Raw genomic sequence first — 25,302 nt, 5'->3', positions numbered from 1 at the left:
CTGCACCAAAGCAAGCTGGCTAGGGCACACGGCAGGCAGCCGTGCCAACTCCGCCTGAGTTGCCTCTCCCAGTTTCTTTTTCTTGGTATGAGATCATTGCAGGAACCACACCGGGCCATGGCAGCTGTGCCCTCGCCAATGTGGCTGCCGTGGAGGCCTCCACCCACCACCCCCGGCCAGCAGTACCTCATCAAAGTAGAAGAGTACTCTGCGACCAGCCACCTCGTACCTCTTCAGTGCCACGTGCTTGTCGAGGAGCAGCTGGCGGGGAAGCCAGAGGTCAGGGTCTGCCCGGCCCTTCAGACCCCAATGCTCTCTTCCTCCCCGATCTCCAAGGGCCCAAGGTGGGCTGGATCCGTGAAGACCCAAGGCCCCGGAGGCTGAGGAGTTTGCCCACGGTCATCCAGCAAGTCCCCGTGGGCCAGGCCAGGGGGTGGAGGTCAGCACCCAGGAGATGGCATTCAAGGCTGGTTACCACTGTCCCGAGTGCCTGCTTCCCCTTCCCTGCCTGCAGTCTCCCCTGAGCGAGCCTCAGTCCCGGGCCGGGCCTCCCTGTGGCCCCCTAGGCGCCCACAGAGCCCTGCCACCTGCTCCTGCCTCACCTGCACCATTCAAACTCCCTCCGCCAGGACAGGCCCTACTTTCCTGTCCCTCCCCACACTGCAGACATCCTCAGGTAAGGCTGCTCTGCCCACTTTGTGACCCTCTTCCCCTCCCCCCCCCAAAAAAGGGGGCCGGTCTCTCTTTAAGTTGAGGATGGTGGCAAATCTCTCCCTGGTATCCCAGATCATCCCCAAAGTGCGGGCAGGTTCGTTGAACCCTTCCTCTGCCACATGGATAACAGCACGGGTGGCCCACTGAATGACACCTACTGGGAAAGCTCCCACCCCTCCCCACCTGCCCCTCAGCAGATGGCCAGCCCCCAAACACCAACTTTGCCCAGAAAGACAAAAAAACAAAAACAAAAACCCATTTTATGAAGGGCTGGGAATTTGCAACCTGGGCAGGGCCACCAGCCAGAGACCTGAGCCGAGCCCTGCCCACCAGTGCTACCTCACCTGCTCCAGGCTCTCAATGTCCGCCCGGAACCCTGACAGCAGGGGCACCTCCAGGACCGCCATGTTGGAGGAGCCTGCATGCAGCCACCTTCCGATGAGGGGAGAGAGAGAGAGGCCCTTGAACTCAAGCGCCGCAGTGGAATTCATGGACCCCTCTGTCCCCACCACCCCCGAGCCTGCCTGGCTGGCAGCCCATCTGCACAAACACCCTTGGCTGGGTCGGTGGTCAGCCCATTTCACAGCTAAGACACTGAGACCATAAAGAAAAGGCCTTGCCGAGGGTTCTGGGCCTGACCCAGGTCTATCAACTCTGGGCTGTGTTCTGACCCGAACTCCATGCTGTGCCCCCAGTGTGAGAAGCTGCTCCACGGGGCCGAGGGAGTCCAGGCCACTGGGGGAGACCCGGTCACTCTCCAGTGCCAGCCCTCAGTTTCCTCTTCTGTGACATGGGGGGTGGGTAAATATGGCCTCTGGGGCTTGCTATGTGCCAGGCCCTCCCTGTGCTGGGTGCTGGTGACAGGGAGGCTGACACTGAGTGAGGAACCTGCAGACTGTGTCCCAAGGGGACGGGGTGGCCACAGCTCCTGGGGCAGGCGGGGGAGGCTTCCTGCAGGGGTGAGGCCTGAGAGACGCTATATCCGGGTGGCACACGGTGGGGTTTTTTTTCTTAACGCATCTGAGGGAGGAACAGAGATGCCCCAGCAGGCCTGCCGGGACCAGACAGTTGGGCCAGTCCAGCTGCTTCTCGCTCCCCCGCCTGATTAGATGGTGATCACAGCCGTGCTTAGTGGAACCATCCTGAGTCTCACTGTGGAGCAGGAAACACAGCTGGAGGTTTGGGAAGCCACTCACCCAGGGCTCCCGGGCTTGGACCAAGTTGTGCTTGTTCTTCAGAACTTCCTAAGATGGGAGCCTTGGACATGTGAGGGCTGAGGGTCAAGGTTAAAGAAGGTGTCTGGGCAGCTCTGATGGGCTTCAGGTGCCATAGCTTGCAACCACCTTTGGGGTCCCCCATCATTGCCATGGTAATGAGCAGCCTTCGTGGGCAGCTGCATGCGCCCACCACCGAGGACCCTCTGTGGCCTGGTCCCAGGGTCACACCTGGGGCTGGTGGGTCGCACAGGGGCCACAAACAGCCATCCCACCCAGCCCCACCTGTCACTGGGGTCTGCTGCACCCATTCAGAAGCACTTCCATTTCTTTCATTTCAAAAATCATTTGGAGTGTAAGCTTCTGATTGCAAAGGCATCCATTTCGAAGACATCCATCTTGAATAAAGATACTGGCAGCCGTATGACACAACTACTAGCCAAACAACCAGAAGAGGAATCAGGCTGCCCCCACCCACAAAGGTCCCTCTTTCAGGAAGCCCTGGGTAACCTAGATGATGGACCACTTGGGTCACCCTGCCTTCCCCTTCCAGCACCCTAATTCCTGCTCTTATATTTTAAATTCGCCAATAAAAAGTGAATCCACAAAAATGTAGGCAACCCCCCCCTTGGACCCCAATATAGGCAGAACCTCAGGTCCGTGCCTTCTCTCTGTCTCTCTACCTGTGACCTCGCTGTGTGACCCTCGGGAGGGTCAGGTACCCTCCAGGACCTGTGAGTAAGAAATCTTGTTCTTCCAAGGTCCCTGATGGGTGTTGCTGACGTGTGTCTTGCGATCAGACTAAGGACCACGAGGGCTGGTCCAGCCACAACTTTGGTGAAATGTCTGTGGGGCTCCCACAAGTAGTACAGGCCCAGATGAATGCCCGAGGCGTTCTTAGCCGAGAGCGTCACTATATAAAATGCCGTCCAGGTGGCGGTGCCAGCCAGCGGGGCAGGAGGCCTTACCTGGCGCACACCTCCAGTGTCACCGGGTACTCCTGCTGATGCTGGTCAGCTGCTGGGTCATCATCGTCAGCCGAGGAGGCAGGCGCAGGGGGCCGCCGCTCGGCCTCGGGCTCCTGGAGGTTGACAAGCAGCTGGAAGGACGGCTTGGCCACTGGGTCTGGCACGTTGTAGGTAACATCGATCTGGGGGGTGGGTGGGAGGACAGAGGCTGAGGGGACAGGGGAGTGGGGAGGGGAGAGGCAAGGGCAGGACAAGGTGGGGGACAGCCAGAACGACGACAACGGTGACATCAACAACAGCTCTGGGCACTACGGTCATTCCATTTCGCCCTGATGGTGTAGGTACGACCATCACCCCATTTTTCCACATTTCAAGCCCAGGTCTGTCTGCCTCTCAGGCTCCCTCCCCTATCCACTGTGTTGTCTGGGCTCCCACCTTCCAGATGGAGAAGCTGAGAATGCGAGGGTCTCCTGGCAGACTTGCCCTCTGACCGCTGGCCAGAGCCTAGGAGGCCAGCCTGTCTCCACCCAGAGTGTGACTAAATCCTGAGCCTGGTGACTGAGGGGTCGTGGGGAGCGCCAGGCTGGCCATCTCCATTCAGGCCTTGGCAGGGAGAATAACAAGTCCCACCATGGGGGGTGAAGGGAGGGGTACGCTTAAGGTCAGAGACCACCGGAACGGGGATCAGATGGAGTTTCTGGGGCGACTCCATTCTCAAGGGGACACATTGCCATCTGCCTTGGGTCCTGCCTTGGGCAGAGTGGATGGCATTTCAGGGGGCTGACAGGCTGCCCTGGGGTGGCTCTCACACCCACATCCACCCCACTCAACCTGGCCCAACACTGAGCTCCCTCCTGCCCGCCCCTCCAGGGGCGCCCTGGAAGCGCCCCCTCTCCCCGCAGCCTCACCTGCATCAGGCAGCAGCCTTCGCCCTTGGCGCTCACAAACAGCCCCGTGGGGAGGCTGGGGATCTGGGGAGAGAAGATGCCGTGGTTTCCCCCGCAGACCCACGTGGACAGACAGGCAGCAGGGACGGTCCGCCGTCGCTGCCCACCCCCCAACCCTGGTCCCGGGAGCACGCACCGCTGCCATCTGTAGAAGCTTCTGGTTGGCCCTGTGCAGCTCGAAGGTCTCCTGGTAGTCCAAGTTGGTGGAGGCCAGGGAGACGGTGAGGTTGATGCCGCCCGCGTAAGACAAGATGGCATACTCTGCCAAGGCCTGCAGAGCCACGCAGGTGTCCTGGGGACAGAGCAGGAGGCTAGGGTCAGCCCCAGGAGCAGGGCCGGCCCACGCTGCGGGTGCCACGGACCCTCTCTGGATACCAGAGACCCGTGAGGCTGGAACAGAGCACTGGGTGTCCGGTGTAGATACCCACAGGGCTGGGGGCCCCAGGCAGTTGGGGAGTATCTCCATGGAGGCAGGGGCTGGGTCCCTGTCCCAGAGCCAGGCACATCTGTCCCTCAGCCCCATCCTCCTGCCCTCTCTTGGACATCATGCCCCCAGGGGCTGCGGGTAAGGAGCCGTCCTGAGACTTGAAGCAGCCAGTGGCTTCCTACCTGGCTCTTGAGTCCCAAGCCTAGGCCACAGTAACCCCGCTCAGACCTGAGCCCCTCTTTTGGCCTTCCTGGCTCACCTGAGTGGAGGAGAAGCCCCCGAGGGCATTCCGCTGCTGGGATAGCCACTTCACCACAGGCAGGGCAGTGGCCACATCTCCCAGGAGGGTGTAGGTCAGCAGGGCATAGGCTGTCATTTCCACCTCGGCCGAGACCACTGCAACGGAAGAGGCCAGCTGGGGCCCTTTTGACACTGGGACCCAGGACCCGGTGCCCACAGCAGGCACCGCAGGTGGGGTGGCCAGTACCTGTCTGATAGACCCCGTCACTGAAGCTCAGGAACGCATCCTTGTCCACATCCCGGGAACCCGTCAGGCTCCAGTGGGTCACCCCATCTGTAAGGCCAGAACAGGTCAGGGGCCACAACCCCTGTTGGCACTCAGCCTGGCAACCCATGCTGAGTGTCAGCGCATGTGGTCTCAAGAACAGACATCAGGGGGCTGGGCCCCAGGGCAGGAGGGTACCAGGGGAAGATGGCTGGGACAGGAAGGGTCTTGGGGCTACATCTCACATCTGCAGCTACAGCGACAAACCCAGCCCCTCCTGCACCGTTGGCAGACATCACCAATCCCTGGCTGCTTTTCTGTACCCCGGCAGACATCACTAATCAATGGCCTCCCTCCTGGCTGGAGCCCTGAGGCAGGCCCCAGTCTACCCCACTTGGGGACCAGGAAGCCACTCCGTACTTGCAAAGGCTCCAAAGATTCTGAGCTCATGTGTGGTATAAAAAGCCCTCAAACCACTGAGAAATCAGCACTCCCTGCCTCAGATCTTGAGCAGTTAGTCCTAAATTGACACCGTCATCCAACTGGATGGTTTTAGAATTTTGCTTTTTAAGTTTTTTTTTTTTCTTCTTCTTCTTCTTCTTCTTAAGCAGTGAAAGCAATCCTTCAGGTGACATCTTAAGCAGAGAAGCTGGATGGAATACCAGCGCAGCTCCTGGGAAAGCCCAGGGGCTGGGGGCAAGGAGACTGAGTTTGGGGACCTCTGAGAAGTCACAGCTCAGTGACTGGGGCTCCCCAAACACAATGAGGAGTCATTTTGTAGATGGGAGACTGACACTCCAAGATGGAAAAGGCTTTCCGAGGTTCACCCAGTGATGGGGGGCAGGGTGGGAGCCAGCTGCAGCCCTCCCCTGCCTCCCAGCACCCTGCCCAGGAATGGTTTCCAGGAAGCCTGGGGGATCCTCTACCGGGGATCTCCGAGCACTGTTTTCCCTGGTGGGGGCGGGGTGGCATCCCCTACTTCATAGGGGAAGAAAATGATGCTCAAGCTCGAGCCACTTCATCAAATGAAGCCACTAGCAGATGCGATAATAAATGAGTAAAAAAAAACAGTGAGGGACTTCCCTGGTGGCCCAGTGGTTAAGAATCCGCCTGCCAATGAAGGGGACACGGGTTCGATCCCTGGTCCAGGAGGATCCCACATGCCGCAGAGCAACTAAGCCCGTGCGCCACAACTACCGAGCCTGCGTTCTAGAGCCCGCGAGCCACAACTACTGAGGCCCATGCGCCTAGAGCCCGTGCTCTGCAACAAGGGAAGCCACCGCAACGAGGAGCCGGTGCCCCGCAACGAAGAGTAGCCCCCGCTCACCACAACTATAGAAAGCCCGTGTGCAGTAACGAAGACCCAACGCAGCCAAAAATAAAATAAAATAATTAAAAAAATAAATTTATTAAAAAAAAAACAACAAAAAAAACAGGTCTTTCCTGGTGGCGCAGTGGTTGAGAGTCTGCCTGCCGAGGCAGGGGACACGGGTTCGTGCCCCGATCTGGGAAGATCCCACATGCCGCGGAGCGGCTGGGCCCGTGAGCCATGGCCGCTGAGCCTGCGCGTCCGGAGCCTGTGCTCCGCAACGGGAGAGGCCACAGCAGTGAGGGGACTGCGTACCACAAAAAAAAAAAAAAAACCAGAGTGAGCAAAGGACGCCTCCTTCGTTCCATGCACGTGTTCATGAGCTGTTTACTGGGGCCCGCAGTGGGCTGGCCCCACACCGTGTCCGCTGGGGTGGCAGGCAGGGGCACCTACCCTGGGTGATGGCCAGGCTGCGGAGCTTTCGCAGAGCGGCGGGGGCTGCAGGGCTGCGGAGCAGGGTCAGCGTGTAGGCGGTCAGGGCACTGCTGTAGGGGTCCGTAGCCAGGGGCGCGCTGGACTCCAGGAAGTGCCTGGCTTTGGCAATGGCACCCCTCTCCTCCTGCGGGGTGCAGCGGGGGTGGGAATTGGAGCCCTGGGAGGCTGCTCTGCCTTCACCCCACCCACCACACTCCCAGAGGTTCTCAGGACATGCCTGGGGCAAGCATTGGATGGCTTGCAGCCCCTCACTTTGTATCCTTGTGGTGCCCCACTGCCTGCAGCCTCAGCTTTCAAAGCCCCATTCCCTTTCTTTTATGTTGGTGCCAGGTTTTCCAAGTGAAGTCTGAACACAACAAATCAATTCAGAGACACTCCGGGGGAAGCAGGCAGACCCCTGGCCACCCTGCCCCATCCCACTCTATCACTAGGCTGGCTTCTAAGACCCCCAGCTCAGGCCCACCTCATCCTCCAGGCCTAGCTTCAATTGTCACCTCCTCCAGGAAGCCCACCAACCCTCATCATGCTCCTGACCCACAGTGTGAGCAGGTGAAGGACAGAAACCAAGTCCATTGTCCAGTGATGGGCTTAATTCAGAGAAGCTGCCCAATAATATAGGCTAAATGGAAAAAGGAGTGATTCAAAGCATTCGGGAATTTAGCAAATGAGCAATGGTGCTCCTGTGGGCACCGGTGGAGCCATGGAGTTAAGATAACTCTGCTTTGGTGATTGTTAAGATTGCAGAAGGAATGCTCTCCCAAAGCTTTCCATCTTTAGATCAGGATAAAGCATGGGAACCGCCCTCACGGCATGTCGTTAAGACGTACCATCTCCCTCCCGGGGCATGTATCAGGGATGACAGAGCAAATTAACTGGATCCCCAAGCCTGAGCCACATAAGCCCAGAGCCTGGGGTGGGGGTGGCTGGACACTTTTGCAGAGGTAGCACTGATGTCCTTATAAGAAGAGAGGATGAAGAGACACAGAGAGAAGGCCGTGGAAAGACAGGCAGAGATTGGAGTGATGCAGTCACAAGCCAAGGAATGCTGGGAGTTCCCAGAAGGTGAAAGAGGCTAGGAAGCATCCTCCTCTAGACCTCCAGAGGAGCCACGGCCCCGCCCACACACTGACTTCAGACCTTGGCCTCCAGAACTGCGAGAGAACAAACTCCCGTTGTTTAAAGCCACTGTTTGTGGTACTTTGTTACAAATGCCACAGGACACAAGCCCAGGGGCCTTTTTTCAGCCTAAGGCACAGGGGCCTTCACATTCTTGAGTTCAGGAAGAAACACTTGGTTCAGCTCTAGAAAAATCTGATAAGGTCAGAATGACCTAAATGTCGATTTTACCAAAACAAAAAGCAGAACCAGGGGATGGAGGAGAGACCCACCTTGGGAACGCCAAGGAGCCTGGGTTCCTCAGTCTCAGGTGCAGGCAGGGAGGAGGCACCCACGAGGCCTGCATCCCCGGAATCCCTTGGTTCCGGGCCAACCAAGTTGGTTGGTCTTCCTAGAGGCAGGGTGTATGAGTCTGCTGGGGCTGCGTAACAAAGTACCACAAATTGGGTGGCTTAAAAAAGTAGAAATTTCTTGTCTTGTGGATCTGGAGGCCAGAAGTCCAATATCGAGGTGTTAGCAGGGCTGGTTCCTTCTGAGGGCCGTGAGGAAAGGATCTGTTCCAGGCCTCTCTCTTGGCTTGTAGCTAGCCATCTTCTCCCTTTATCTTCACATCATCTTCCCTCTGTGCTGGTCTCTGTGTCCTAATGTCCCCCTTTTCCAAGGATGCCAGTCATAGTGGATTAGTACCCACTCTAAAGGCTACATTTTAACGTGACTACCTCTTTAAAGTCCCTGTCTCTAAATACAATCACATTCTGAAGTCTTGGGGCTGCTATGTACTGAATGTCTGTGCCTCCCTGTCCCCCTCCCACAAATGTATATGTTAAAGCCCTAACCTCCAATATGATGGTGTTAGGAAGGGGTGCCTTTGGGAGGTGGTTAGGTTTAGATGAGGCCAAGAGGGTGGAACCTCTATAATCAATGAGGCTGGTTATAAGAAGACAAAGAGACACCAGAGTGATCTCTCTCTCAATCTCTCCCCCAACCCCATCCCACCTCTCTCCATGGTCACGCACCAAGAAAAGGCCACGTGAGGACATGGAAAGAAGATGGCTGTCCACAAGCCAGGAAGAGACCCCTCATTAAGAACTGAATCAGAGGGGCTTCCCTGGTGGCGCAGTGGTTGGGAGTCCGCCTGCCAAAGCAGAGGACACGGGATCATGCCCAATCCGGGAAGATCCCACATGCCGCGGAGCGGCTGGGCCCGTGAGCCACAACTACCGAGCCTGCGCGTCTGGAGCCTGTGCTCCGCAACGGGAGAGGCCGCCGCAGTGAGAGGCCCACGCACCGCGATGAAGAGTGGCCCCTGCTCGCCGCCAACTGGAGAAAGCCCTCGCACAGAAACGAAGACCCAACACAGCCAAAAATAAAATATTAAATAAATTAATTAATTTAATTAAAAAAAAAAGAACTGAATCAGAAAAAAGAACTAAATTGACCAGAACCTTGACCTTGGACTTTCCAGTCTCTAGAACCATAAGAAATAAATGTCTGTTGAAGTCCCTCACTCTGTGGTGTTTTGTGACGGCAGCCTGAGCTGACTAAGATGGGGGTTGGGATTTCAGGATATGAATTTTGGGGGCGACACAATTCAGCCCCTTAACACAGGGCAAGCAAGGGGCTCTCTGGGCAAAGCGTGTGGGACGTGGAGGGTCTTAGGTCGCACCAAAGCCTAGACACAGTCAAATCGGAAAATTCTGAGAAGTGCCACAATTCACAATTCATCACCAGAGGATTTAGAATTGGCACAGGTGTTAGGAATGGTGGAGTCCCGACCCCAGCGGCTGAGCTCCGTCTAAGCTCTCACTGCAGGGGACATGCCACGCCCATCTGGGACAGCCTCCCGGAAGTGACGATGGCCCTTGAGTTCCTCGGGACGTCTAAGCCCTGCTGGGTCTAGTACCGTCCCTGAAGGTTCTAGACTCTTCCCCGCAAAAGCATTCATGAGTCCCACATTTTGTGTAGGGCTCCCTGAAGCCAGCCCCTGGGTCACTGGCCAGGAACCTGATTGGGCCCCAAATGATTCTCCGATTGGGCCTGGGGGCTGTGGACAGTCCTGGGAGGGCTCGTACTCAGGATACAGCCACCCCTACCCCACTCTCCCACACACCCATGTTCCCCGTGATTACTGCTGGAATCTCTCACACCTCTGCTCAGGCCACAAGAAGTTGGATGTTCTGTGACCATTGAAAAGCATCAAAAAGTCTCACTAATGAGCAGAAGGGGGGCATCAAGGAATAAATAGAAGCTGAAGATGGCCAGAAGATGGCCAACCTGGCCTGCACGGCAAAACTGTCCGCTCGCTCCTCCAGCCAGCACCTCCCGGGCCCCCTGCGCTTACCTCCGAGGCCAGGCCCATCTCCAGGAGCGCTGCCACCACGTAGGCTGTCAGAGGGACTGTGCCGTGGATCCCACCCTGAAAGAGGATTTGTAGTTTCATCCCAAGCCAGAGGGGACAGCCCCCTGCCCCCACTGGGCCCAGACAACACCGGGGAGCAGCCAGGGCAAGGCCAACACCCCAGGAGGAGGCTGGGAGGCTGCCAACCTGGATGTCCTTGTTCAGAATCCTGCCCACCGCCGGGAAGGAGCCGTCTGCCCGCTGCTGCTGGACAATCCAGCCCTTGGCGGCTGCCAGCTCCTGAGGGTCAATGAAGATAAAGCTGCGCGCCTGGGCGAAGGACTTCAGGACAAAGGCTGTGAGCCTGAAACAGGATGAGGTGGGGGCTGGGAGAGCCATGGGCTGGGGAGTTGCAAAACAGTCACCTCCCGTGTGCCCCGCCAGGGACTGTGGCACGCTCCCCACATCATCCAAGACTCTGCTTCCTACTCTGCAAGACAGGAGGGTCCAGCCTGCCCTCGCAGGGCTGTTGTGAGCACTTGATGGAAGTGTGTGGGCACCCAGCAGGACCTGATGATGGAGCCCAGCCTCCCCGTTTGCTCCCTCCCCCGCCAGAAGCACCCGGGTCTGCTCCTTGCCTGGCACTCAAGGCCTTTTTGTGAGCTGGTCCAGTCCCACCCCCACCCCCCACCCCCACCATGTGCAGAAGACCTTCCTTGTTGCTCCTCCATAACCACTCCCCAAGAGATCCCAGGTCTTGCTGAGAGATCCCAGGAAAAACCGGCAACCAGGTACGCTGGACACTTGGGCTCCTCTATAGCCCTAGCCAGCCACAGCCATGGGCCTTCCAGTCCCCAGACCTGCAAATGGCTTTGGAATGGGCACGTGAGGTGATGCTGGGAGCAACTGCAGCCATTTTACCACCATGAGGAGAGCAGCTGCTGCGCCGAGGATGCCCACAGGGACCAAGGGAAAGAACCAGGAACCCCAATGGATTGTGGGGCTGCCAAACTGGCCAATCCTGGAGTCTCCCCAGCTCTATGGTGTGAGGAGATGTTCAGAATTGCTTTTTCAGCCAGTTTTCTTTTGTTTGCAGCTGAAAACATCCCACCAACCCACTAGCTTCAGTTACTCAGTTACCCAGGCCCTGGATGCACCATGCTCCTACCTTCCTTCTTTACAGGATGAAGTTTTACTTGTCTCTCAGTGTTCAACCCAGGGGTCCCTCCCCAGAGGAAGCCTCCCAGACACCTCCACTCTGTGATGGACATGCTGCCTCTGGACCCCCAGGCCCTCCCTCTGTGTCATTGTTTTCTATCTGTATCTCTGCAGCCTGCCCCTTGTCCACCCCATCCCCCAGCCCAACTGTTGCTAGCACACCCTGAATGGGAGACGATGAAGCTGGAGAATGAATGAATGAAAAAATGAATTCAGGAGAACCACCAGAGGGAAACCAGGGAGCCAAGAGGGACAAACAGCAGAACTATCAGCAGGGGAAACACCCCAACTCAGGACGAAAGAGTAATCCATCCTTTCCAAAATCAAGTGGCTCCCCCACCTGACATGCATCAGGATGGCTACTATAAAACAAAAACCAAACGACACAGAAAACAGCACGTGTTGATGAAGATGCAGAGAAATTGGAACCCTTGTGCACTGCTGGTGGGAACGGACAATGGTACAGCCCCCGTGGAAAACAACATGGCAGTTCCTAAAAAAATTGAACACAGAATTATCATATGATCCAGAAATTCCACTTCTGGGTATATACCCCAAAGAAATGAAAGCAGAGTCTTAAAGAGATATCTGTGCACCCATATCTGTAGCAGCATTATTCACAATGGCCGAACTATGGAAGCAACCCAGTGTCCACTGACAGATGAATGGACAAGCAAAATGTGGTATTGAGGTAGGACGTAGATGGGCCCCTGGGCTGGTGTTTGTCAAGCTGAGGAAACTGAAGCTTGTTTCCCCTGATATTTCAACGGAAAAGTTAATGGCAGGAGCAGAGGAGAGCTGAGCTCTGCTGGAGTAAAAAGAGAAGAGGACCACATCTTTCATTCTTGAGGTCAAGGAGACCTCCCCAACTGCCCATGCACCAAAAAGCTCCTTTGGGGATCAAAAATGGAGGGAGCACTAACGCATAATCTCTGTTCTGTCCATCTCCCAGAGACCCCCCTCACTGGAATACATTTTGGCTAAAAGATGCATGTGCATATCAGGCAGGGCCCTGGGTCAGGTCAGATGTGGAAAACCAAGAAAGATGATTGGTGAGAGGAAAACAAAAACCCGGAAAAACTGCCCCCATATAAGTGATTTAAATCATCTCTCTGGTGTACTCCTCGTTAGGGAGGATGCCCGCACTCTTCTCTGGGTGTGTATTTCTGCTTTACAAAGTTTCTTTGTGGAATTGTCTCTCTAAAGAAGACGAGGACCAAGGTCCTCTCACCTGCCAACGCCAGTATATCCACACAATGGAATATCATTCAGCCTCGAAAAGGAAAGAAACTCCGCAAAGTGCTATAACATGGACGAACATTGAGGACATTATGCTGAGTGGAATAGGCCAATCACAAAAGACACTGTATGATTCCACTTATATGAAGCACTTAAGAGTAGTCAGAATCATAGAGACAGAAAGTAGAATGGTGGTTGCCAGGGGCTGGGGGGAAGGGAGAATGGGGAGTTAGCATTTAATAAGTATAGAGTTTCAGATTTACAAGATGAAAAGAGTTATGGGGATGGACGGTGGTGTTGGCTGCTCAACAGTATGAATGTACTTAATACCACTGAACTGTATACTTAAAAATAGTTAAGACAGTAAATTTTCTGTTATTTAATACAGTTAAAAAAAGAAAATCAAGTGGCTCCAAGCTCTGTTTCTGTGAATCACCAAAACCTGAAATATTAACCTTACAATTATTAACCTTATTAACCTCGTCCTGGCCACTCTCCTTCCAAGATACCTCAAATCCATCCTCTTCCTTCTACCCCCATGGCTCCTGTGTCAGCCAGGCCACCCCATGGCTCCCACTGCTTCCACCAGCCCAGCCCTGCCCCATCACCTACTCTGTATGCAGCAGAGTTTGGAAATTCCAAACACTGGGGGGCCAAGATGGAACTTAGTTGCCCCTGTGCTGGGAACTGTGGAATTTCCACATTCTGCTACACTGTTCTCTTTTTTTTTTTTTTTTTCCTTGCGGTATGCGGGCCTCTCACTGTTGTGGCCTCTCCCGTTGCGGAGCACAGGCTCCGGACGCACAGGCTCAGCAGCCATGGCTCACGGGCCCAGCCACTCCGCGGCATGTGGGATCTTCCCAGACCGGGGCACGAACCCGTGTCCCCTGCATCGGCAGGCGGACCCCCAACCACTGCGCCACCAGGGAAGCCCCCACTGTTCTCTTTAATTTTCCATCTTAAAACACAAACAGGGATAAACAAACTGTGGTACATCCATACAACTGAATATTATTCAGCAACAAAAAGAGCTAACAAGCTACAGTATGACCTGAAGGAAATTTAAATGCATATTACAGAGTGAAAGGAGAAATCTGAAAAGGCTGCATACTGAATGATTCCAACTCTATGACATTCTGGAAAAGGCAAAACTATAGAGACAGTAAAAGTCTCAGTGGTTGCCAGGGGCTGGGGGGAGGGAGAGACAAATGTGCAGAGCACAGGGGATTTTTAGGGCAGTGAAACTATTTTGTATGATACCTTAATTGTCCAAACCCATAGACTATGCAACATGAACCCTAAACTACGGACCTCAGTTAATAATAATGTAGCAATACTGGTCCATCATTTATAACAAATGTATATCACTAATGCAAGACATTAACAGCAGGGGAAACTGTGTGTAGGGGAGAGGGCGTGTATGGGAATTCACTTCTACCTACTTAATTTTTCTATGAAACTAAAACTGTTCTACAAAAATAAACTCTATTAATTAAACACACACAGCCCAGCGTGACTCAGATTACAGCCATGCTTTATTCTAAGCCCTCCTGCTCCATGTGGAATAAAATCCAAACTCCTCCCGCTGCTCAGTCTGGCCCTGCCACCCTCTCCTCCCTCACGTTGGGCCACTCTCCTCCTCATCTGTGCTGCTTCAGCCACACTGGTCTCCTTCTGTGGCTCAAACTCGTCAAGCTCAGTTCTGCCTCAGGGCCTTTGCACAGGCTGTTCCCTCTGCCTGAAATCTTCTCCCCTTGGATTTTCATACAGCTCCTCCCTCATCTTCAGGGGACCTCTTCAGGGGCACCTTTCCTGACCACCCCATGTAACTGTGTGCCTCATCATACCCTACCCCCTTAGCATGCTTCATAGATATGAGAAATTATATAGGTGATGTAGTAGCTTTAAAATATATCCACAAATGCCTTGCTTCTTTTCCTTTCAAGCAGTAGAACCCAATTTCCCCCCTTCTTGAGTATAGGCGGTACATAGTGACTTGCTTCTAAAGAACTTAATGTGGTGGGGACTTCTTGGTGGCGCAGTGGTTAAGAATCCGCCTGCCAATGCAGGGGACACAGGTTCAAGCCCTGGTCCAGGAAGATCCCACATGCTGCTGAGCAACTAAGCCCATGTGCCACAACTACTGGGCCTGCTCTCTAGAGCCTGCGAGCCATAACTACTGAGCCTACATGCCACAACTACTGAAGCCTGCGCACCTAGAGCCTGTGCTCTGCAACAAGAAAAGCCACCACAGTGAGAAGCCCCCACACCACAACGAAGAGAGTAGCCCCCCGCTTGCTGCAACTAGAGAAAGCCTGCACACAGCAATGAAGACCCAACACAGCCAAAAATAAATAAATAAATTTTTTTTTTTTTAAAGTAGAATGTGGTGGAGGTGACAGTATGACTTGGGAAACCAGATGATAAAAGGCATGTGGCATCCTCCTTGTTTTCTCTCTTGGAGTTTTTATTCAAAGGGAAGTCAGCTGCCATGTTGTAAGGACACTCAAGCAGCCCTATGGGATAGTCTTCAGTGAGGAACTGAGGCCTCCTGCCAATAGCCATGTGAGAGAACTAACTTGGAAACAAATGCTCCAGCCCCAGTCAAGTCTTCAGATGATGACAGCCCCAGCCAACACCCTGACTGCAACCTTGGGAGAGATCCTGAGCCAGCAATGCTAGCTAAGCTGCTCCTGAATTCCTGACCCACAGAACTGTGACTAAATGTTTGTTTTAAATGGCTATGTTTTGGGGTGACTTGTTACACAGCAGTAGATAACCATTACATCTTGTACAGGGTCTCTCTCTCTTGGGCAATGAGCTCCTGGAGGCAGGGACCACGTCTTTCTAGTTCTCTCAGGTGTAAGAAAAGAGCCTGGCACATAGTAGACACTTGAATAAACAAACAAATGAATGAATGAATGAACACTGGATGCACCGGAACCTATCTATAACAGACCCTGAGTTTTAAGGAAGTTGAGGAGGTTGGACTGGATCCTGGACTCCCTGGCCAAATATTTAGGGAGAGGTGCTAACAGGGTATCCATCCCAATGGGTACCTGGCACTGTAATGAGCATGCCTGCACCCTTATCCTACTGCCTACCCGATCCTAGTCCAGAGAGGGATGTGTGGTGAGGAAACAGGTTCAGAGAAGTTGAGCATCTGGTCTAAGGCTGCCGCAGTTCACACGAGACAGAGCCTGGGTTTGCCCAGCCCCAGGGTGGATGCTGTTGCCATTGTCCTGTGCATCTGCAGTTTCGTCCTACAGGGAGGTTTCACAAGGCTAAGGGGGAGAGGCAAGCTGCTGGGTGTCACATTTCCATGACCACAGCAGAACTGGTCTTTTCCTGCTCAGTGTGTGTGTGGGTGTGGGTGTGGGTGTGGGTGTGAACTGTGGGAGGGCATACAAAGGTCACAGCTCACTATTTCTGACCGGTGGAGGCCTCTGGGAGCTGCCAGGACTTGGCCAGCTTTCAGAGAGTGACTCAGTGGCTTTGGCCAATCCCGCAGAGGGTGGGGGCCTCTGCTTGCTAGTGCATGACTGCGGCCTTGCCTCATGGGCTGTCAGCAAGGCAGGGCCCTGGGACCAGAACTGGGTCAGACGATTGGATTCTGGGGACTGGGGGGCTGAGCAGGTCATCAAGGCTGGGCCCCTCGGGAGCCAAGCGAGTGACACTGCACCGCAGCGTGGGCTCAGCCAGCCGTGTCCCTGTTCCCCCGGCCCCTGGCACTGACGCTGGGCCGATTTAAGGACTGGATACTTTCCATGCCCATAGCTGCTGCAGGCGCCATCAGGGTGTTGCTCTGAGAAGGAGGCCTCACTAGGGACAGAAAGTTCGGGTGCCCCACTTCCTCAGTAAGCCCCAAAGTGGGCGAGGCAAATCCCTGATGATGCCAAGAACTGCTGTGGCCCAAAGATCTCAGGGAATAAGACCCAGGTACACCCAGGCCCTCCCTGCTCTGGTTGATCCTGAAAGCCAGAGGGAGCCGCTCACAAGGGAAACCGGACCCCAGGACGTGCCTCCAGAACCCCACAAGCCAGCTTAGAGGCAGCGGTCTGGCCTCTCCCAGCCCATCCCCTCCTGCTCAGGGTCACCCCATTCCTGGGTCCCGTGGGCTCTGAGGAGGACCAGAGCGCTAGGACCCATCCTCAAGGGGCCAGAGGGCAGGGGTTCAGTTCCTGGGCCCTGTGGCAACAACAGCAGAAGGAGTAATAGTAACTGTCACCGCCGCCAGCTCCACCATGCACAGGCCAGGCAGAACCCGCCCGCCACCCCAACAATCCAGACCTGTAAACCCCAGGGGCTAAGACCATGGCCATCTCCATTTCCCATGCAGGCTCCTGGCTACGCTGTGCTGGACATGAGAATGTGACTTCAAGTGGAAGAACCTCAGCAGCTGTGCCTGGGGAGTGAGGACTCACCACATACTCCCCGACTTGTCCCGCTCCCCGAAAGCACTATACGAGCCATCTTGGTGCTTGTAGGTCAACTGTCTCTGGTAGCCTGTGGGGCAAGAAGAGGGGACAGCACCCTGGTGAATGGCTGGCCAGCCAACGTCTTACCCCAGGACCCTGAAACAATGCCATACCCACATCAAGGGTTCCTGAGAGTACCCCACGCCCACAGCTGGGGTCCTTGAAACTGCCTCACACCCACAGCTGGGGGGATTGAAACCTCTACTTTATTCTTCTTTTGTTTCCTGATATCGCCCCTTTGTGACTCCTGGTCACACACCGGCCCCTCAGTCGTACCTGAGGCAGGGGTTGGTCAGTGAAATGCACCATCTCCAGGCGCCCTCGAGCTTGGTTTGCTCAGAGCAAGGGAGCAAGGAGGGACAAGAGGGAGGGAGGTCAGGTGGGCTACTGGGGCCTCCAAGGCTGGGCTGGGCGGTTGGTCTTACTGTGAGGGCAGCAGGAGGGCATGAGGAGGGGGTGAGGGGAGCAGGGGAGGGGTGTGAGGGGACAAATGTAGTGGGTGGATCGTAGGGTCCAGAGAGGAAGCAGAGAAACTGGGCAGGTGGGGACTGTCTAGGCGAGCATGACCATGGGCTTGGAGTGGGTGGTGGGGACAGGCAGGGAGGGGTTCTGCGGTATAGGCAGAGCTGCCTTAGCTGAATAAGATGTGAAGGAAAAGAAGAAGGATGCCGAGGGCATCAAGGTTTGCGGCCTGAAAGGCAGGAAGGACGGAGCTGTGCCCATGGACGTGGGGAAAGAGGCAGGAGGAACTCTGAACTGGGTGGACAGTGTCCCCTGCCCCGCCAAATTAATGTCCACCTGGAACCTCAAAATGTGACCTTATCGGGAGTGAGGTTCTTTGCAGATGGAATTATGTTCCTGGATTAGGCTGGACCCTAAATCCAATGACTGGTGTCCTTCTCAGAGGAAAGAAAGGGAAACACACAGATATAAAAGGGCTTGTGGAGACGGAGGCAGAGAGCGTGATGATGTGTCCACAAGCCAAAGAACACCTGGAGTCACCAGAATTCCGCCAGGACAGAGGCCTGGGACAGATGCTCCCTCGGAGCCTCCAGACGGAATCAACCCTGTTGCCACCTTCATTTTGGACCTCTGGCTTCCAGAACCATGAAGGAATAAAGTCCTATTGTTCTAAGCCACCCAGTTTGTGGTACTTTGTTACGGCAGCCCCAGGAAACTAACACCAAAGGTTTGCCGGAAAACCAGGGGGTCGGGGGTTAATCTGGGGCTTGTTGAGTCTGAAAGGCCAATTGGCTGATAAGCCTCAGGGCTGGCTGTCCCGGGGGGGGGCGGGTCCAGGCTGCCACTCACCCATACAGGTCATTGCACTCTGGGTGGCATTCAAGGGCCTGAGCCCAGATGAGTCCACTGAGGTATGCCTGGCCCTGGGAAGCCAGGGCCCATCCACCTCCAAGACCCTCACAGCACATGAACCTGAGCCCCCCATCCCCACAATGGACCAAGCAGACTTGGGGTTCTGGGAAGTCTGCGGTCAGCCTTCTTGAAGCCAAACCTTCAGCCCATGGCAACCCCTGAGTTCTCTTTTCATCTGAGAGTTGTACGTTCTTCATAGTAAGTTTTTTCATTTTCTCATCCACAAGGACAGATGGTTCTAGATCATCAGGACTGCCCTTAGAGTAGAATAACTGCGGGAACCGTAACAGGCCAGGAGGCAGGGACCCCAGACTCGCCTTAGGAATCGAGATTTTCACGTGCCTCAGTTTCCCCATCTGATAGGGGCCAGCATCGTCTGAGCCAGGCACCCGCGGGTCCTTTTCGGTGGCAGAAATTTCCAAGGTTGTGCCCGTGGGTTCTCATCTCCCTCTGGCTGGGTCTAGTGCCCTGGCTGCCCCTCGTGCCCCAGTCCAGGGGAGTCTGCAGTCTGAGACGCCCCCACCACTTGCCCCTATGAGGTCTTGGGCACCTCTTCACTCCCAGGACCTTCACTTTGCTCATCTGGGAAATGGGGACCATCAGTGTGGAGGCTGCCGGGAAGGCAACTCAGGGCAGCGTGGATGGAGCGGTAGTTGCCTGGCACAAGATGGATGCCAGCTTCAGAGCTGGGTCCAGCCCCTTCCACGTGCTCCTTTCACTTCAACTCCAGCCCAAGGCTAGAAGCAGAGCCCAGGAGGCCCCAGGACCTTGGGATCAACTGACAACTCCCTTGTTACACAGGTAGGAAACCAAGTTACTGAGAAAAGCAGGCCCTACCCGAGGACACAGAGTGGGAATCCATGACAGAAGTGAGACCCCACCTCCAGCCTCCCACCCCCTTCCTCCTACCTGTGGGGCCTAGATGTGCAAAGTGGGTAAGACAGGGCCCTCAGAGGCCTTGTCCGCCCCCCTGCCTCCGCCCCCTCCGCCATAAGGCTGTTCCCTATCCTAAGGACCTGAGTCATGGCAATGGAAGATGTTCAGTGCTGTGTTATTTATATCTGAAGTTCAATGCTGCTTTGTTTATTTCTGAAGAAGTTCAGTGCTGGTGGTTTATTTCTGAAGATGTTCAGTGCTGCATTATTTAGAAAAAAAAAACTGGAAATAACCCCAGTATGTCCAAAAGCATAGTTCACTATGTTGTGCTCCATAAATGCACGTGATGAAGAAATAGTGTAGTCTCCAAAGTGATTATGAACTGAACACATCCTGAGACCCAGCGATTTCACCCCACAGAAATTTGGACGTGTTGTCACTAAGTACACTAAGAGGGTGATTAATGGCAGCACCATTCTAAAAGCCCTGAGTTGGAAGCTGCTCCAAAGCCCATCAACAGACACACTGACTATGGTCTCCCCACACAGCAATGGAGGTGAACAGACCACAGGTCCCCACAGCCCAGTGGACGAATCTTATGCACACAGTGCGGGGTTGGGGGTGGAGGGCACGCCATAGGATGCCATGTTATGAGACACCAAGAGTGGCAAAGCTAATCTTTGCTCCTGGAGGGCAGAGGAGTAAACCCAGAGCCAGCAAGACAGGGAGGTTATGGGGATTTTTTTCCCTTTCCAGATGTTTTTTATAATGCTATTACACTACCCTGGTTGTTCAAAATATCTACATTTTTAAAAGATGCTATTCCTCTTCCCATGGCTGATTACCAGCATTCAGAGCCTTTTCCTAACAGGTGCAGACACCAGGTTCCTATTAACAGGGACCCCATCAGGCCACCCAGAGCGGCCTCTTTCACCCACTTCTTTGCCTTCTTCTACATCCGCCGCACTTGGCATGTGAGCTGCCCCCCAGCATGGTCGAGGCTACCTGCAGTCCCACGCCCTCCACCCAGGCAGTGTCCCCCAGTACCTTGCACCAGGTAATCAGTGGTCTCCCTTTCCACCTCAGGGCTGAGCTGTCGGGTTTTCTGGAGATACTTCAGGACAAAGACGTTGGGTGCAAAGTGGATCATGTTTTGCTCTCCGCAGCCAAAGGGCAGGCGCAGGTGGTTGCTGAGATGGTTCAGAGTTGGCCCCATGACATCTCCTGGTGGGAAGAAAAAGGATGGGCTGGGGACTGGCCTCACCCAGTGCCCTGGCTGTCCTACGGACAGCTTTCCTTAGAGAGAGCTCACTTGTGGCCTAACACCAGCAACCCATCCTCTGATTGCCAGTGCTGCCCTTTGAAACTGGGCTGCACCCTTGCCCAGTCAGCCTGCTTGGTCTCCTGGCTTTGGTGAACACCCACTGGCCCTTTCCTCCATACCTCCCTCTGTGTTCTTTAGTTTTAACTCAGGTGTTCTTTCTCTACCTTTTCATTATGTTAAATGCTCTTTCCTTTCTGGCTTTTTAAACAGGTGCAATTAAGGCTATACATTTCCCTCTTAGTACAATTTTGGCTGCATCCCACAGACGTTAAGATGTCAATCCAGCCATGCGATTCCATTCTAAATATTTTTTCTAACTTCCAATATGAAATGTGATTTTCTCGCTAACCGTATTTAGATTTTTTATAAAACTCTTCCTACATGTGTGGTATTGTTGGTGTGTTTTTAAAAGTTCTTTTTTTCTCTTATTTCTGACCTACTGTGTTCTCATCCCTTCAGTACCCTGTCTTCCTCTCCCTGGCCTCTATGCCCCAAACATTGCTGATGGGCCCTCCAGAATCCCCACTGTCCCCTGATTGCACCTCCCTTCCTTCCTCGGCCTTTCCTCCTGCCCCACTGAGGCTGCCACTGCTCTTGCAGCCTCCTCTTGTGGCAGGGCGTACCTGGTTACTTTCTCATCACCCTTCTCTGGGTTTTCCAGCTTCTTCTCCAACCTTCCATCCCACTGTGCTGATGACACTGACTGGCACACAAGTCCCTGCCTTCACCTCCTCTCCACTGTTGTCCATCTGCCTTCTCCCCTACATCCCTCACCTCCATCTGTGCCACTCATCCCCAAGGCCACATTTGAGTTTATCTCATGCTTCAGAAGTCATAAACTCCAATATCCTCTGATCTGGTCACAACCACCACCCTGCCCAGGCCCCAGGGCTTCCATCCTCTGATGTCAGAGAGACCCAAGACCCCCTCCTTCAGGCCTGTCCACCTCCTCCTGGCGTCTCACCCTTCCAATTCCCAGCACTAGAAGGATCACACAGTCCCCACTTTCCACTTCTATGCCTGGGCTATGGGAGACAATCCACAGCCCAAGAGATCCCTGGCCACAGCCTCTTACCCCTGCTCAGTAAATGCTCTAAGCATTTGAAATGGTCCTGCCCACTCAGCTGGACACCCAGAAGCCCCGCCCTCCACCCCATACCTGCTTAACTTCACCTGGCCTTTCAGCCTTCTTGTATATCACCCCAGACCCACTGCCCTCATGGAGTTCACCACCCACCCTCCTGGTTGCCCCACACAGGGCAAGGACCTGCCTTCTCAGCCAGACTAGGAAGCCCTGAAAGTCAGGTTTGAGGTCATCTCTGAGTCTGGCCCCAGCGCCCATCACGGAGAAGGCACTAGAAGCTGCTTGTCAGGTGAGTGGGTGTGTGGTTGGAGGCCCCGGGGCACAGGTCCCCAGCAAAGCCTGGTATGAGACTGAGCCCAGAGTAGACACTTGTCCCTTGGCCTGGGTTCTTGCTCCTGTCTTCCCCAAATCAGGCTGCAGGGCAGACGCACCTATGATGGCGGCGGCTGCACGCTCAGACCCAGGGATGGCGCTGTGCGGGACCCCCAGAGTGAAGGCTTCGCTGTAGCTCTCATCTACTTCCACCTTCCTCCAGATGCGGAACTCGCCCACAGAACCCCAGCCAGTGGAGAAACCGATGAACTGGACCTCTGGTGTCTTGGGGAGGGTCCAGGCCATGATGACAGAGTCATTGGTTGGCTCTGGACCATGGCCCACCTGGAAAAAGAGGCCAATGCTGCTGGATGCTGGCAGGAAGCGTGAAGCCGTGCTCAGACATGGTCAGAGGCCTTGGCCACGCTCATAGGTTGGGGCGGGGTTCTCAAGGGGTCTGAGATGAGAGAAACTAGAGACCACACTGTTCATGAAACACCCAACAGAGACACAAGTGTGGCATCTGCAGGTTCCAAAGTACCTCTGGATCTTAGCATATGCCTGGCAAACTCCTCTATTTGTACTTCAAAACCCCACTTGGCTATATCCCTCCTCTAGGAAGCTGTGTCAGCTGCTTCTTTCTATGTCTCCTTTGCTTGGCCCAGAAAGAGTCCACAGTCCCCATTTTACCTGTTCTATCCACTTTCTTTCTCCCTGACCACCCACCACCCTTCAGCTCCCAGATCCCTGGGCACTTCCTCCGCCACAGCTCTCACCACCTGTTTTTTGTACGTAACTCCAGGCAGACTGTGAGCAACTTGAGAGCTGCCTTGTGTTTCCCCTCTCCCCTCCCCACCCCATGACATGTATCAGGAAGCAACAATGCCAGAGGGCCAGGAGGTTCCCGTGCCCACCCCAGGCAAGCCCAGCCATGCCTGGATGAGCCCGCTGTGCCAGCTGATCCAGAATGTTCTGAATTCATCCCAGGAGAGGATCTTGGCTGTGTGTGTGCTGGCCACGGGCTCGCCCATCTTGCTGGTGGAGATCCAGGACCTGGTGTTCTGGTGCCCTCCCAGAACGATCTCGATCATGCCTGCCGTGTCCTGGGGTCCTGGGGACAAGGCCACGCGGGCATCGTTGTGGGCTCGCACGGCCACATCAAAATGGGTGAGGCGCAGCGGCCGCTGCACATACTGGAACTCGTACTTGTTGGGTGTGGAGATGTGGACTCTCTCTGGATGGAGGGAAGGAGAAGGGGTGTTGAGGGGGCACCGAATCATCCTACCCCCACCCCCCGCCCATGCCCAGAGCTGAGCATCGGGACCTCAGGGGGCCAGCCTCACTGTGCCTCCCCATGAAGCTGCAGGAAGCATGGTGGAACGGAGCTGGTTTAATGACCATTTTGTCAATAGCACACAAAAGATGAAATGCTCACAGAGATAAATCCTACAAAAGACGTGCAAGACCCATAAGCTGGGAACTGCAAAATGCTGCTGAAACTAAAGACACAATGGAGAGCGAGAGCGTGTTCGTGGGTCAGAAGATAATACTGCAAAGATGTTAATTATTCCCCAAACTGATTTATAGATTCGATCCAATCCCAATCAAAATCTCAGCAGAGTCTTTTGAAGAAACTGCCAAGCTGATTCCAGAATTTATATGGAAACTCAAAGGATCTAGAAGAGCCAAAGCAACTTTGATAAACAAGAACCAAGTTTACTCACACCCTCTGACACTGAGACGTACTTCTAAAGCTAGAGCAATCACAAGAGTGTAGCACTGGTGTCAACATAGACAAATGCTCAATGGAACAGAACAGGGAGTCCAGAAATGGACCCACACATGTATGAGCGACTGATTTTCAACGAAGGTGCAAAAGCAATTCAATAGCAAAAGTCTTTTCAACAAATGACGCCAGGACAACTGGGCCTCCAAATGCATAAAAAGGAACCCTGATCCATACCTTGCATGGGCTCCAAGAAGTAACTCGAAACAGATCATAGCCATTTTATGAATGTAAAACCTAAAACTATAATACTTTGAGAAGAAAATGTAGGGTTGGGCAAAGATTTCTTAGATAAAACAACAAAAAATAATCCAAAAAAGGAAAAAGTGATAAGCCGGGCTTCATTAAAATGAAAACCTTCTGTTCTTTAAAAGACACTATTCATCCAATGATGGACACTTAGGTTGCTTCCATCTCCTGGCTATTGAAAATAGAGCTGCAATGAACATTTTGGTACATGATTCTTTTTGAATTATGGTTTTCTCAGGGTATATGCCCAGTAGTGGGATTGCTGGGTCGTATGGTAGTTCTATTTGTAGTTTTTTAAGGAAGCTCCATACTGTTCTCCATAGTGGCTGTTTCAATTTACATTCCCACCAGCAGTGCAAGAGTGTTCCCTTTTCTCCACACCCTCTCCAGCACTTATTGTTTCGAGATTTTTTTTTTTAACATCTTTATTGGGGTATAATTGCTTTACAATGGTGTGTTAGTTTCTGCTTTATAACAAAGTGAATCAGTTATACATATACATATGTTCCCATATGTCTTCCCTCTTGCGTCTCCCTCCCTCCCACCCTCCCTATCCCACCCCTCCAGGCTGTCACAAAGCACCGAGCCGATATCCCTGTGCCATGCGGCTGCTTCCCACTAGCTATCTACCTTCCTACGTTTGTTAGTGTGTATATGTCCATGACTCTCTCTCGCCCTGTCACAGCTCACCCTTCCCCCTCCCCATAACCTCAAGTCCGTTCTCCAGTAGATCTGCGTCTTTATTCCTGTCTTACCCCTAGGTTCTTCATGACATTTTTTTCCTTAAATTCCATATATATGTGTTAGCATATGGTATTTGTCTTTTTCTTTCTGACTTACTTCACTCTGTATGACAGACTCTAGGTCTATCCACCTCATTACAAATAGCTCAATTTCGTCTCTTTTTATGGCTGAGTAATATTCCATTGTATATATGTGCCACATCTTCTTTATCCATTCATCCGATGATGGACACTTAGGTTGCTTCCATCTCCTGGCTATTGTAAATAGAGCTGCAATGAACATTTTGGTACATGACTCTTTTTGAATTTTGGTTTTCTCAGGGTATATGCCCAGTAGTGGGATTGCTGGGTCATATGGTCGTTCTATTTGTAGTTTTTTAAGGAACCTCCATACTGTTCTCCATAGTGGCTGTATCAATTTACATTCCCACCAACAGTGCAAGAGGGTTCCCTTTTCTCCACACCCTCTCCAGCATTTATTGTTTCTAGATTTTTTGATGATGGCCATTCTGACCTGTGTGAGATGATATCTCATTGTAGTTTTGATTTGCATTTCTCTAATGATTAGTGATGTTGAACATCCTTT

General features: G+C 53.7%; 1 protein-coding gene across 1 annotated transcript in view; it reads right to left on the bottom strand.

Annotated features, from left to right (window-relative positions):
* CPAMD8 (C3 and PZP like alpha-2-macroglobulin domain containing 8) overlaps positions 1-25,302 on the bottom strand; it is a 98,545-nt gene that overhangs the window by 5,734 nt on the left and 67,509 nt on the right. Inside the window, exons 24-37 of the mRNA XM_049708264.1 lie at positions 22,874-23,172; positions 22,058-22,283; positions 20,266-20,442; positions 16,915-16,996; positions 10,241-10,397; positions 10,037-10,111; positions 6,538-6,703; positions 4,758-4,844; positions 4,530-4,666; positions 3,980-4,135; positions 3,805-3,867; positions 2,897-3,078; positions 1,059-1,146; positions 187-261 (exon numbers count right to left, since the gene is read on the bottom strand). Of these exons, the coding sequence (XP_049564221.1) occupies positions 187-261; positions 1,059-1,146; positions 2,897-3,078; positions 3,805-3,867; positions 3,980-4,135; positions 4,530-4,666; positions 4,758-4,844; positions 6,538-6,703; positions 10,037-10,111; positions 10,241-10,397; positions 16,915-16,996; positions 20,266-20,442; positions 22,058-22,283; positions 22,874-23,172 (1,970 nt within the window). The remainder of the gene's footprint in view (positions 1-186; positions 262-1,058; positions 1,147-2,896; positions 3,079-3,804; positions 3,868-3,979; positions 4,136-4,529; positions 4,667-4,757; positions 4,845-6,537; positions 6,704-10,036; positions 10,112-10,240; positions 10,398-16,914; positions 16,997-20,265; positions 20,443-22,057; positions 22,284-22,873; positions 23,173-25,302) is intronic.

This window comes from Orcinus orca, chromosome 3, assembly GCF_937001465.1.
Source record: "Orcinus orca chromosome 3, mOrcOrc1.1, whole genome shotgun sequence".
Classification (NCBI taxonomy): domain Eukaryota; kingdom Metazoa; phylum Chordata; class Mammalia; order Artiodactyla; family Delphinidae; genus Orcinus; species Orcinus orca.
This window is presented reverse-complemented; position numbering and strand designations above follow the sequence as displayed.